General features: G+C 44.5%; 1 protein-coding gene across 4 annotated transcripts in view; it reads left to right on the forward strand.

The window, feature by feature from the left end:
- Positions 1–13786, forward strand: part of LOC125722758 (protein NLRC3-like) — a 30593-nt gene extending 16807 nt beyond the window's left edge. For 3 of the 4 annotated variants that reach the window (XM_048998953.1, XM_048998954.1, XM_048998952.1), the window contains 4 exons: positions 5548–5721; positions 7129–7302; positions 7420–7466; positions 12973–13786. In XM_048998953.1, coding sequence (XP_048854910.1) covers positions 5548–5721; positions 7129–7302; positions 7420–7466; positions 12973–13493 — 916 coding nt within the window. In that variant the 3' untranslated portion in view covers positions 13494–13786. Of the gene's footprint in view, positions 1–5547; positions 5722–7128; positions 7303–7419; positions 7467–10358; positions 10445–12972 lie in introns of those variants that run through there. The other variant, XM_048998955.1, reaches the window with a different exon arrangement.
- Positions 13787–14723: the final 937 nt, after the last annotated feature.

Here is a 14723-nt window from a genome sequence, read left to right on the forward strand (position 1 = left end):
GCTCTAGCTTGCGTGAAGCCTGTTTAAGTTACGCATATGATCAGAGCACCAGGGGGCAGGTTTCTTATCTCTATGCTTCATCTTCTTAAGTGGTGCTACAAGATCTAAGTGCTGCGAAGCGATTTCTCCATGTGCACAGTTACCCGTTCAAGTTCATTTTCACACGGGGCTTCAAATGTAAGGCTGAAGGACAGTGGAAGTTGGTTGAGAAACGCTGTTGTAGTTAATGAGGCAATGGAACGTCTGATACTGTACTTTGGACCTGGAGCCGAAGGGAGGCTATACTGTATATCAAACGTTAACAAGTAATGATCTGAAAGCAGAGGATTCTGAGGTATAATAGATATGTGATCCACCAGGGCACCATGGCTAAGAATCAAACCCAGGGTGTGGTTACAGGCATGAGAAGCCCGACTACAGTCTGACAAACACCTACAGAGTCTAGCATAGCAGAAAACGTTGTTGTGAAAGGATCGCTGTCATTCTTCATGTGAATATTAATTTCACGGCTTTGTCAGTAGTGACCGCCAGGATTCTTGAAAAATCTGCAGGAACCAGGCGGTCAATACACAATAACAATGGTGATTGGAGGTTAGGGACCAGGCAGTCTATACACAATAACAATGGTGATTGGAGGTTAGAGACCAGGCAGTCTATACACAATAACAATGATGATTAGAGGTTAGGGACCAGGTGGTCTATATACAATAACAATGGTGATTGGAGGTTAGGGACCAGGCGGTCTATATACAATAACAGTAGTGATTGGAGGTAAAGAACTACAAAGAGATGATTCCGCAAGACTAAGAAGAAGAATTTCAAATGTGCTAAAGCTATAAGCACTTTGCTCAGACACTCCTAGGTCAGACTGAAATATTGCAGCAGCACCAGCACCTTTGCCATCTGGTCGAGGGTTATGCTGTAATCAGCTGGAGTAGATTCATTTAGTGCCATGAATTCATTCGGTCTAAGTCAGGTCTCTGTAAGGCATAAGGACCAAGACTAAAATCAGTAATCATTTCATTTATCAGTAGCGCCTTAGGAGTCAATGATCTGACATTCAAAAGTCCACGTTTTAGCCTTGCATTACACCTGTTATCTAATAATGGATTTGGTTTAATTATTATTAAGTTCTGTTGGAGTATGTCGACTCCACCGGGTCCGTAGATGAGAAGAGATCACCCGGAGGCGTGGATGAATTGTCAAATAACCTTTATTCCTGCAGATCGATCTGGGAACTCTGCAACGCGGTGTACCCCCCACAGGGTTTGACTTCCTTGTTGTTCATGTCTTGTACCCCTTCTACAAGCAGCCCCCGCCCCTGTCTGTACTTTTCCACTTTCTGGCAATTTCGCCTTATCTGGTGCAACATGTTGTTCTGTATGTTCCTAGTTATTGCGTCACCATTTACCTAATGACTGTCACCACAGCCTGCGTGAATAGATTAACTTTGGTACGCACAGAGCTTCCCTATATGTCCTTGTTCCCCTGCAGATATCGCTATCCACAGTTATTATGACATGCACTACGGTGGAATAGACCTCCACGATTAAAAGTGCGGGGAACAGACACAGTCCCAGTAACATGAACCCTAGGTGACGACTCTAAGCGACTAGCAGGCGGTCGGTTATGCTGGTTTGCCTGCTGCCTGGACTTGGCTCTGGCTAGTCAGCGATTTGCCTGGAGACTATGAGCTATGCTTTTGGACAGGAGATCGGCACCAGCCCACGAGGGGTGAATACCGTCCCTCTTCAAAAGCCCAGACCTACCCCCAAACATTTGCCAATTGTCTGTATAACCCACAGCATGTTTCGGACACCATTCCGACAGCCAGCGATGCAGCGACGATAATCTGCTGTATATTTCATCAGCACGTCTAGCAGGGATGGGGCCAGAACGCGTTACTGACATACACAAGGCTGCACACCTCTATGAAATTTGTCTATGTAACTATTGACTATGAATTGCAGAATCATGCACAGACAATAGTTATAGCTCTACATTAATGTTATCGTTCTTCTTTTTTTTAAAGATGTGAACAGGATGCACAACCGTGTTGGGGTGTAACGTCGGTTCCCTGACTATGAAACATGAAGGGGGGGGGGGGTGACCTATAATATATTTTGCCGAGCTCAGGGGTAGGAATGGACAACGGACAAGCTTTTAAAACTAATTAATAGTCAGGCTGAGTTCATTTAAAAACTATTAATGGTTCTTTATATTTTATCTCAAGTATTGATCGTAATGAAAGGATCTGCAGAGAAGCGATTCGTAGCTGGATTATCAAGGCTGTCCGCAATTTTCTTACTTTGTACAGAAATTAACATTCATAAGGGCTTGTCTTGTTCGTCCCTCCACAGAAGTTATGGGGTCTGCTGTCATATGCTGGCTGGGGAAAAATAAAACCTGCTTTTGTTTCTAGTACAATAGATTACTGTAATGCCCTCTTCTGTGGTCAGCCTAAGAAATCTATTTCACATCTACAACGGGCCCAGAATGCCGCCGGCGGAGTGTTAACACGCACCAGTCACAGGGATCACATCTACAACGGGCCCAGAATGCCGCTGGTGGAGTGTTAACACGCACCAGTCACAGGGATCACATCTACAACGGGCCCAGAATGCCGCTGGCGGAGTGTTAACACGCACCAGGCACAGGGATCACATCTACAACGGGCCCAGAGTGCCGCCGGCGGAGTGTTAACACGCACCAGTCACAGGGATCACATCTACAACGGGCCCAGAATGCCGCTGGAGGAGTGTTAACACGCACCAGTCACAGGGATCACATCTACAACGATCCCAGAATGCCGCTGGCGGAGTGTTAACACGCACCAGTCACAAGGATCACATCTACAACGGGCCCAGAATGCCGCTGGCGGAGTGTTAACACGCACCGGTCACAGGGATCACATCTACAACGGGCCCAGAATGCCGCTGGCGGAGTGTTAACACGCACCAGTCACAGGGATCACATCTACAACGGGCCCAGAATGCCGCTGGAGGAGTGTTAACACGCACCAGTCACAGGGATCACATCTACAACGATCCCAGAATGCCGCTGGCGGAGTGTTAACACGCACCAGTCACAAGGATCACATCTACAACGGGCCCAGAATGCCGCTGGAGGAGTGTTAACACGCACCAGTCACAGGGATCACATCTACAACGGGCCCAGAATACCGCTGGCGGAGTGTTAACACGCACCAGTCACAGGGATCACATCTACAACGGGCCCAGAATGCCGCCGGCGGAGTGTTAACACGCACCAGTCACAGGGATCACATCTACAACGGGCCCAGAATGCCGCTGGCGGAGTGTTAACACGCACCAGTCACAGGGATCACATCTACAACGGGCCCAGAATACCGCTGGCGGAGTGTTAACACGCACCAGTCACAGGGATCACATCTACAACGGGCCCAGAATGCCGCCGGCGGAGTGTTAACACGCACCAGTCACAGGGATCACATCTACAACGGGCCCAGAATGCCGCTGGCGGAGTGTTAACACGCACCAGTCACAGGGATCACATCTACAACGGGTCCAGAATGCCGCTGGCGGAGTGTTAACACGCACCAGTCACGGGGATCACATCTACAACGGGCCCAGAATGCCGCTGGCGGAGTGTTAACACGCACCAGTCACAGGGATCACATCTACAACGGGCCCAGAATGCCGCTGGCGGAGTGTTAACACGCACCAGTCACAGGGATCACATCTACAACGGGCCCAGAATGCCGCTGGCGGAGCGTTAACACGCACCAGTCACAGGGATCACATCTACAACGGGCCCAGAATGCCGCTGGCGGAGTGTTAACACGCACCAGTCACAGGGATCACATCTACAACTGGCCCAGAATGCCGCTGCCGGAGTGTTAACACGCACCAGTCACAGGGATCACATCTACAACGGGCCCAGAATGCCGCTGGCGGAATGTTAACACGCACCAGTCACAGGGATCACATCACACCTGCTCTCACATCCCTGCATTTGCTTCCTCTGGCTCCTAGGATTGATTTTAAAGTTCATTTGCTAATTTGTAAATATTTACGTGGTTTAGCTCTGTCCTGCCTCAGTAACATGACTGTAAGGTATGTCCCAGGCAGATCAGTCAGATCATCCGGCAGTAATTTACTGATTATTCCTAAAACCCGGCTGGGGAGGGAGGGGGCAGCTTTTAGTCACTATGGGCCCAAACTCTGGAACTCTCTCCCAGAAAACCTGAGAGCTACTGAATGTCTCAGTACTTTCAAAACTAGGCTGAAAACGCATCTTTTCACCACCGCATATTATAATCTATGATAATCAGTTTTATTATTTTATACATTTATTATTATCAGTAATTGTCGGAGGGAGGGGGCTTGCTCCCCCACCAAAGAAATACCTGTAGGGGAGAACATGGGTAGTTAAAGTCCTTTATGATGGTATTTTTTTTATTTTTTATTTCATTTTTTAAAAATATTTTTACTCTATTTTTATTTCTTTTGCTCTTATTGTTATTTATTCTGAGCTTATTTGAATTTCTTTCTTTTTCTTCTTTGTAAATGTTTGCCAAACACTTTATAAACGCTGTGGTTAAAACCGCTATATAAAAAATGATTGATTGATTGATTGATTGATTCAGATAGATAGATGAGAGAGAGAGAGAGAGAGAGAGAGAGTTGGGAAGCTCAAAATTCCCACCAGGAAGCTGCACTTGAATGGCTGACATTTTGCCTGCTTACTCAAGATATAAGTTGGTGATGTGACAATACTGAACTTACAAGAATGGCGAACGCATGCTTAATGCAAGGGACAATGCTTGTGAAATTCTGCGCAATGTTTCTTTTTAACTGCTTCAGAATCTTTGGCTAGAAAGCTGAACTGAAAGCATGAATGAATCCTTCTGTTATCTTGCTTTGTATGTAGCCTAAGCGCGTTTCCCCAGCAAAGACAATAATCGCCGGTTAGTCACTGTCAGATATTGACACCGGGATACTTGTCTGATTACGCTCATTACCGATAATATCGTCATATCACCCAGACGTAATTGATGATTTGACATGTTCCCAGGAATAACAATACAGGGAGAAAAAGGATTTTACTCATGGGATCAGGAATCCAAGTGCCAGTTGCTGCTGCATTAGCTGCTGGGAATGTTCACATCTCCTCCTTTCAGTGATACGTGTCGAGTGTAGGGACACCTGGCAGAAAGATGGCTAAGGACTGCACTGGAAGCACTGGTCTGACTGTTATGGGAGGTTCACGTCCATCTTGCTGTTGATGTGTTCCTATATATTCCTGTATATTCTGTGATTTTTGGCTGTAGCTTGTACTTAATGTTTTTACCTCTAGTTTTGAGCAAAGATGCACTGACACAATTAGTGATCGTATGACTGCAGCAGATTGTCAGGACGCACAGAACAGTCTGCAGACTATAATTCATTTTGAAGTGTAAGCTGTGCTGCTAATTATACTGAAAACAAATGCTTATTGTAATGCTTTGTATTTTACTAATGTGTAGGATGTGTATATGTCTGTGTCTTAAAGAGTTTTCTGTTTCAGGCTGAACAGCTGTGATCTCATAGATAAACACTGTGAAGTGCTGACTTCAGCTCTAAGATCAAACTCCTCCCCCCTGAGAGAGCTGGACCTGAGTGACAATGACCTGAAGGATTCAGGAGTGAAGCTGCTCTCTGCTGCACTGGGGGATTTACACTGTAAACTGGAGATATTGAGGTCAGTATTACTGGGTATTCCACACTGTAAACTGGGGATTCTGAGGCCAGTATTGTTGGGTATTCCACACTGTAAATTGGGGATCATGAGGTCAGTATTGCTGGGTATTCCACACTGAAAACTGCGTATACTGAGGTCAGTATTGCTGGGTATTCCACACTATAAACTGGGGATACTGAGGATAGTATTGCTGGGTATTCCACACTGCAAACTGTGTGTACTGAGGTCAGTATTGCTGGGTATTCCACACTGTAAACTGGGGGTAATGAGGTTAGTATTGCTGGGTATTCCACACTGCAAACTGTGTGTACTGAGGTCAGTATTGCAGGGTATTCCACACTGTAAACTGGGGGTACTGTGGTCGGTATTACTGGGTATTTCACACTGCAAACTGTGTGTACTGCGGTCAGAATTACTGGGTATTTCACACTGTAAACTGGGGATACTGCGGTCAGTATTACTGGGTATTCCACACTGTAAGCTGGGGATACTGTGGTCGGTATTACTGGGTATTTCACACTGCAAACTGTGTGTACTGCGGTCAGAATTACTGGGTATTTCACACTGTAAACTGGGGATACTGCGGTCAGTATTACTGGGTATTCCACACTGTAAACTGGGGATACTGAGGTCAGTATTACTGGGTATTTCACACTGCAAACTGGGTGTACTGCGGTCAGAATTACTGGGTATTTCACACTGTAAACTGGAGGTAATGAGGTCAGTATTGCTGGGTATTCCACACCGCAAACTGGGGGTACTGAGGTCAGTATTGCTGGCAATTCCACTCTGTAAACTGGAGGTAATGAGGTCAGTATTGCTGGGTATTCCACACCGCAAACTGGGGGTACTGAGGTCAGTATTACTGGCAATTCCACTCTGTAAACTGGGGATACTGAGGTCAGTATTACTGGTTAATACACACTCTAAACTGTGGATACTGAGGTGAATATTACTGGGTATTCCACAATGTAAACTGTGGATATAGAGGTCAGTATTACTGGGTATTCCACACTGTAAACTGGGGAAACTTAGGTCTGTATTACTGGGTATTTCACACTACACGGAGGATATACTGAGGTCTATATTACTGAGTATTCTACACTGTAAACTGGGGATACTGAGGTCAGTATTCCTGGGTATTTCACACTACATGGAGGATATACTGAGGTCTATATTACTGTGTATTCCACACTGTACACTGGAGATACTGAGGTCAGTATTACTGGGTATTCCACACTATAAAGAAGAGATAGTTAGTAATTAGCTAAGGGAAAGGGAGGAGGGGCCTGCCTTGTTTTAGACACTAAACTGTAATTCTTGAAACATTTATTAGATCAGTCATATTTATTTAATACTTGTAATGGTGAGGTGATATTATTTATTGAGGAGTCTCTCTCTCTGCAGGCTGTCAGGCTGTAGAGTCACAGAAGAAGGCTGTTCTTCCCTGGCTTCAGCTCTGAGGTCAAACCCCTCACACCTGAGAGAGCTGGATCTGAGCTACAATCACCCAGGAGATTCAGGAGTGAAGCTGCTCTCTGCTGTACTGGAGGATCCCAGCTGTAAACTGGAGAAGCTGAAGTGAGTACAGAGTGTGTGTCTGACATACTACAGATACTTATGCATGTATGTGAAGAAGAGGTACGAATAAATAAATGGATACAGCAGTAGTACTATGTCATTCTGCTTCTCCTGTAGTGTGGATCATGGTGCAGAGTGCATGACTAGACCAGGCCTACAGAAATGTAAGTGTGTTTGCATGTTTTTATTAATAATGCCATTAATTTAACCATTTGCTCTTTTTGCGCATGCCGTGAGTGTATGTACTTTCTGTGTGAGATTCGTTATTTTTGTCCTAAGATGGCACCCATAGGCTGACACTAAACTCTCTCCTCAAGTGCAAAATGTGAATTTGCATTTTTATAGGGTGGTTCTGGAATACTCATTAATATTCATGAGAGAATATTACTGATTGGTCACTGAATCACCTAAACCAGGGGAGCCCAAATCTAGTCCTGGAGGGCCAGAGTCCTGCACACTTTTGGGTTTTCCCTCATTTAACAAACCTGACCCAGATAACGCACATACAGTGAGGGAAATAAGTATTTGACCCCTTGCTGAATTCTTAAGTTGAACCATTAATAAAGAACTGAGAAGTCTGTAATTTTACTGGTGTGTTTATTTAAAGAGGAAAAGATAGATAATTAACAAAACGAGCAAGTAAAAATCATTATGTAACAGTTGTAAACCAATTTGTCATTTATCTAGAGAAATAAGTATTTGATCCTTTAGAACACATACTTTAGTATTTGGTGGAATAACCATTGTTTACAAGCACAGCTGTCTGACGTTTCTTATAGTTGGTCACCAGGATTGCATGCAGATCATCCTCCTCCCACAAGTGGAGGAGTTTAAGTATCTTGTGGTCTTGTTCATGAGTGAGGGAACGATGGAGCAGGAGATCGAGAGGCAGGTCGGTGCAGCATCAGCAGTGATGCGGGCACTGCATCGATCTGTCATGGTGAAGAAAGAGCATGAGCCAAAGGCAAAGCTCTCGATTTACCAGTCGATCTACGTTCCTACCCTCACCTATGGTCACGAGCTGTGGGTAGTGACCGAAAGAACAAGATCGCAAGTGCAAGTGGCCGAAATGGGTTTCCTCCGCAGGGTGGCTGGGCTCTCCCTTAGAGATAGGCTGAGGAGCTCAGTCATTAGGGAGGGACTCAGAGTAGAGCTGCTGTTCCTCTGCATTGAGAGGAGCCAGATGAGGTGGCTCAGGCATCTGATTAGGATGCCTCCTGGACGTCTCCCTGGGGAGGTGTTCCAGGCATGTCCCACTGGGAGGAGGCCCCGGGGAAGACTCAGGACACTCTGCAGGGACTATGTCTCTCAGCTGGCCTGGGAACACCTCGGGATCCCCCCAGAGGAGCTAAATGAAGTGGCCGGGGAGAGGGAAGTCTGGGCCTCCCTGCTGAGACTGCTGCCCCCGCGACCCGACCTCAGATTAAGCGGGAGATGATGGATGGATGGATGGATGGATGGATGGATGGATGGATGGACGGAGAATTATGCAAACCTTTTAAACATGCAAGATTTTTAAGCAACTGTAAAAAGTATTGCCGTGTCTGATCTGGCCAAAGGGGAAGAAAAAGAAATAAAAGAAAAGAACAAAACAAGGAGTAAGTGAGAAACATAAGTCAAGAGTGATATGAGTAGAGTAGAAAACACAATTTCCAATTGCTGCATCTGTAAAGGAGAGGGAATGAGAAGAAAAGGCAAAAGATCAACAGCATCTGAAAGAAGCGCAGAAATGGATAAATTCAGGAACAAACAAAAATAAAGAGTCAAGAAAGTAACACAACTATACAGACATACAAAATTCTTGTGTGTGATTGGAGGGGTGCGTGCAAGTGTATGTACATGCATGCTCAATTGTGTGGGCGAAATATGCGTGTGCTGTCTACGTGTGCTGTGTGCGTGCGTTATGTGCGTGCGTTGTGTGCGTCTGTTTTTCCGAATTCACATAATAATCATCCTGTTTTTCCGAATTAATGAGATAATAATCCCGTTTTTCTGAGCAATATTTTTCTGAATTAATGAGAACCTTCCTGTTTTTCATGATGCACGATCAGTGTAGTTTAATCCGCTTTTATTGATGGTTTGTAGGCAGTATTATCATTAGTTTGCCGGCTTTGCGCGGCACCTATTCCGCCCCGCTTGACACTGCAGTGTTTCTCCCAGATAAGTATGGAAGATTATAAGCAAAAAAAAATCTAATGGTAATTCTTTTCGCAATTGGCAATTCAATATTCAATCAGAACATTTGTCATTTCAATATTTAATCTGGGAATTTAATTTGAAAATTCATTTTGCAATCTGCAATTCAGTGTGCAAAGTGCTTATGCAAACCTTAATTCATTAAAAAAAATTTGAATGATAAATAGAATAACAATTCACTGAATTGCATTTCGTATTGCCATGGGTTTTTTGCCTCTTTATTCAAATGCAATGGCGTTCCCGGCAATCGTATTGCGTGTTGGGGGGAAAACTCAATTGGCAATTCCTAACTGTCAGACCGCTCATCAAGGTGGACCTTCATTAACAACGTCACTTCCTTGTTTAGGGCCTCGCTAGCATTCAACGCATTTGTTCGTTTAGAGTAATGGCGATAAAAAAGCTTGTAGCAAATATTTCTGCCTTAGCAGATGACGTGGAAAACAATCAGGTATCAGTAATAGATGCATTTGATAGGTTGTTTTTCCTCTCACAGAGGGTAAAGCAACTTTCCATCTTAACTGGACTTCACTCGGGAAGGGTGTTCACGGGAACTAATCTAACACAGGCATTACATACACTCACGCAGTCAGTGACTTGCAGAGTGGGGAGACCCGCCATCGAGATACCTGTGGTGCCCATGGAGGGCTACCTCTATGGCCTGATATTTGTGCTACTAGAAACGGAATATGAATTGTATATATTTGAATCTGTAGTTGTCGCATTAAAAAAATGAATCTGAATTTATTAGTTGAATCTAAATTCAGTTCATAACTCAATTTCAACTTATTGAGGAAAAGTTTCTTGAGGAAAAGTAATCGACCAAAGGTTCACAACGCAACTCATTTCCACATTTACAACAGTTCTGCAGGTCGGGGTAAAGAGGAGGTGTGCGTCCCGGTGTGGTAGAAAAATTATAAATCAACCTTTCTGATAACACCGAGAGTCACTTAGAATAAAAGTCTGGACCTCTCAGTTTGGTGAGTAAAGAAAATCTCTTTTATTCCAGCAATCCAGCAAAGTGCTCTTATCACACTCTGACACTTGTTACCAAGTCACAGAGCAATCAGTTGATAAACCATAACTCCCAATTTCCAATAAGGATTTCTAAGTCCTGACTGGTCATGAAACACCAACAAACTGAGCTCAAACGTATAACAAACACAATTCTCCTGCTCTATTGATTCACCTTGGTGGCAAGGTAAAATCCACCCATCTTGCTCAGTTTACCGGAATCTGTCTCGGCTTCTAGACTCTACTTGAGATATGTATATACATATTGATCATATGATTTTGAATCACTATTAATGGTTGGGTGTTCCATTGATTAATGATTAAGACATTGACGTATTGTCATTGAATCACTGTAAATACATGGTTAACATATGATTAGTATGATTAACATGATTACTTATACTTTTGCACTCCCACATAACATACTATATATTGTCTGCTGCAACTATTTTATAAAGCTATAACTCGCTGTGCACCAGTTGGGGCAGCTTCGAATCTCTTCCTGCAAGTGGTTTCTCCCCCCCTTTGTTCCGCTGTCTGCTTCTCCAAGGCCCGAGCTTTCCTCAGGGTCTGCGGAACTTACTGCAGGCAGCTATTGCAAAGCGAGGTCACACAGTATTCAAAACAATCTCTTCTTGCCTCCCTTCCCGAGCTACCAATGTCCAATTTTACTTCCAATTTTACTTGTTACAAGCACAAATGCGGGATCATATACGCAGTCATCATATACATAATAAAAATTAAGCAGTACCGGCACTGTTATATCTTAATCTTTATCGTACCACAGCCTCTCACAAATTGCCAGTACTCTGCTACTCAGAGACAAGCGTCACGCGAGAGTGGCGGGGCACCGCGCGCAGTACCGACAGTGTTGTTGGATCTGTTGTTCCCAACACCCCCACTGCACCCCCACCACCGTTCTCACGGTCAATACAGTAGCGACACTCTTATTTCTCCACTTCGAGCACTGCTCACCATATTAAACGCCAGTTCAACTGATGCTCCCGGATATTAGCACAGTACACAGAGAGCGCTATAGACATGCAGCAGAGCAGAAGCATAGCACTTCAAACCCACTTTATAACTGTGCATTTAGATCGATACAGGGGTATGTGTATCGATGCACTCGTGTTGTGTTTTTTTTTTTCCTCGCCAATTAGGAGTCAGGAGCCACTTGTGTGCATCTTCAGATTCAGCCTTTATTGCCACAGTGAGGTTAGAGCCAAGGCTGGACACCCTGCAGGAATGTGTCCAATACTGTTTTACACTAATTTTTATACATTTTCTCATCATGTAACAATAGTCACTTAAGAATCATCATTTATTCGACCATTTACCATCATTGTTTTCTTCCTTGATCCACAGCCCTAGATGATGTTTGTCAATCATCTCTTTTATTATTTGGTGCCTCAGCTGACTATAATTGTGGCGTGACCATCTCTACTTGGTTTTTTTTAAATACCCAAGACAGAAGGCGAATCCCTTCCTTCTGTAGCAAACCTTCGCAGCTTCAGCTTGTTGCACATTGGCTGACTAGAGCCTTAATAATATATTTGTCCTTCAACATAAATACATCCATCCATCCATTTTCCAAACCGCCTATCCTATTGGGTCGCGGGGGGTCCGGAGCCTATCCCGGAAGCAATGGGCACGAGGCAGGGAACAACCCAGGATGGGGGGCCAGCCCATCGCAGGGCACACTCACACATCATTCACTCATACATGCAGACCTATGGACAATGTAGCGACTCCAATTAGCCTCAGCATGTTTTTGGACTGTGGGGGGAAACCGGAGTACCCGGAGGAAACCCCACGATGACATGGGGAGAACATGCAAACTCCACACACATGTGACCCAGGCAGAGACTCGAACCCGGGTCCCAGAGGTGTGAGGCAACAGTGCTAACCACTGCACCACCATGCCACCCATCTTCAACATAAATAATATTCCATATTCGCATATTAGAAATTAATACTAACTTCCGCCTCATATCAGCGAGATGAATATTTTAAAAGATATTTAGCATAAATATTGCTAGAAAGCCACATGAGATCAACAGGCAAGCCATAACTTAAACTAAACTAGATGTAAAATTCATATCCCTAGCTAGTTTTGCGTTAGTCTACCATATTAACATAAACTAGCAGTGCCAGAAATCGTTCAGTATTGCCCACCGGCTTTAGCGGTTAAAAGGAAAGACACTGACTTTAGTATTGATCTCTGGTGCCGTTTTGTGGTAAATATGCTTGTGATGAATATGTCTGATGAATGTTGCTGCTTTGTAATTTTATTTCCCCGTAATTAAGCTGTTAGTTTAGCTCGCTTCCCTCCGACATTTCCTGAGCTGTTTCATAAACTTCAGTTCCCGCTTCGTTAGGGGAAGCTGTGCTGTTTTTATATCGTACAGAAACATAAAGTACAGGCGGCCTGATGGGATTAATAATTCTTCCTCCTGCCTACAGACTCCTGCCAGTTGACGCTGGACCCCAACACAGCAAACAGACTCCTGTCTCTGTCAGGGGGGAACAGGAAGGTGACACGGGGGGCGGAGCAGCCATATCCTGATCATCCAGAGAGATTTGACAGCTGCCCCCAAGTTCTTTGCAGAGAGAGTCTGACTGGCCGCTGTTACTGGGAGGCTGAGTGGGATGGACGTGTAGCCCTGATAGGAGTGACTTATAAAGGGATCAGGAGGAAAGGAGGGAGTTATGACTGTCGGCTTGGATACAATGACAAGTCATGGATTCTGTACTGTAATACTGACAGATACTTTGTCCGGCACAATAATAAACAGACTCTCATACCCATACGGCCCTCAGGCTCCCGCAGAGTAGGAGTGTATCTGGACTGGGGGGCTGGTGCTCTGTCCTTCTACAGAGTCTCCTCTGATGGACTGACCCCCCTGCACAGATTCACCTCCTCATTCACTGAGTCCCTCTATCCAGGGTTTTATGTTGATATAAACTCCTCAGTGTCACTGTGATGTGTTGCTGGTTCTTCTGGCAAAAAGGTAAAATCTCTGCTTTTTAATCTTTATAATCCTTTTTACTCTGAAATGTATGTTTGACAAAAATAAATTCCTGTGTTCAGGGAGCTGAATTAACAAGAAAAATATGGTTTTACACTTTTTTTTCTCTGACTAAAGTATAACTGAATGTGATCCTGATTGGGGGGGGGGGCTTTCCCCCTCCCTTGTATATGTACATTTTATATATTTGTCCATTTACTGTATTTCCTCCCTGTACAGTGACAATAAAGGCTTTCTGTTCTGTCCTATTAATGTCCTGCTTCAGCGTCACCCAAAGCATAACTGAGTAACATAATGAAACCACAGTCTGTTGGATTAAGTTAAATTCACTGTATTACTGCAGCTGAACATAACTGACACAATGACACTCAATCAATGTGAATAATAATCATTTAACTGGAGACATAACAGACACAAAAAAACTGGAAAATATAATTATGTCCTGTTACTGGCCTGGTTCAGTGGAATAAATTAAATAAAAATGTTATTAATATATTTGATTAAATAATGAAATTTGTTTTATTAAATAATTACACACACCCCACAGTAAAAGGTCTGGCTACGCCCCCGTCAGACAGAATAGGCAAGTGCTCAGGCAGACTTGCCACCCTCCCTTACGTGTCTGACCCAGAGAAATGCATAGATAGATACTGAATCCATTGCCCCCTCCCACCCCCGACTGGCAAAAGCCACTAAATTTATCTACATGCATCATTATTAATAACAGACATGTAAGAATATACACAGACATCCATTAACAATCCACCATTGGATTCATTATCTATTGCAGATTAACATTCTATACAGTGACTGTATAGACTAATAGTACAGTGAAAGAAGACCCCCAATGAAGAAAAAAATTTTGGACTCACGGTTTCTCTTGCCCGGACGTGGGTCACCGGAGCCCCCTCCTGGAGCCAGGCCTGGGGGTGGGGTTCGATGGCGAGCGCCTGGTGGCCAGGCCTACACCCATGGGGTCGGGTGCAGTGTGAGTTAGGCAGTGGCCAAAGGCAGGGACCTTGGCCCCTCGGCTGCAGAAGCTAGCTCTTGGGACATGGAATGTCACCTCTCTGGTGGGGAAGGAGCCTGAACTGGTGCGCGAGGCTGTAAGGTTCCGACTAGATGTAGTTGGGCTCACCTCGAAACAGGGCTTGGGCTCTGGAACCAGTCTCCTCGAGGGGGGTT

The sequence above is a fragment of the Brienomyrus brachyistius genome, unplaced genomic scaffold (assembly GCF_023856365.1).
Source record: "Brienomyrus brachyistius isolate T26 unplaced genomic scaffold, BBRACH_0.4 scaffold42, whole genome shotgun sequence".
In the NCBI taxonomy this organism is placed as follows: Eukaryota; Metazoa; Chordata; class Actinopteri; order Osteoglossiformes; family Mormyridae; genus Brienomyrus; species Brienomyrus brachyistius.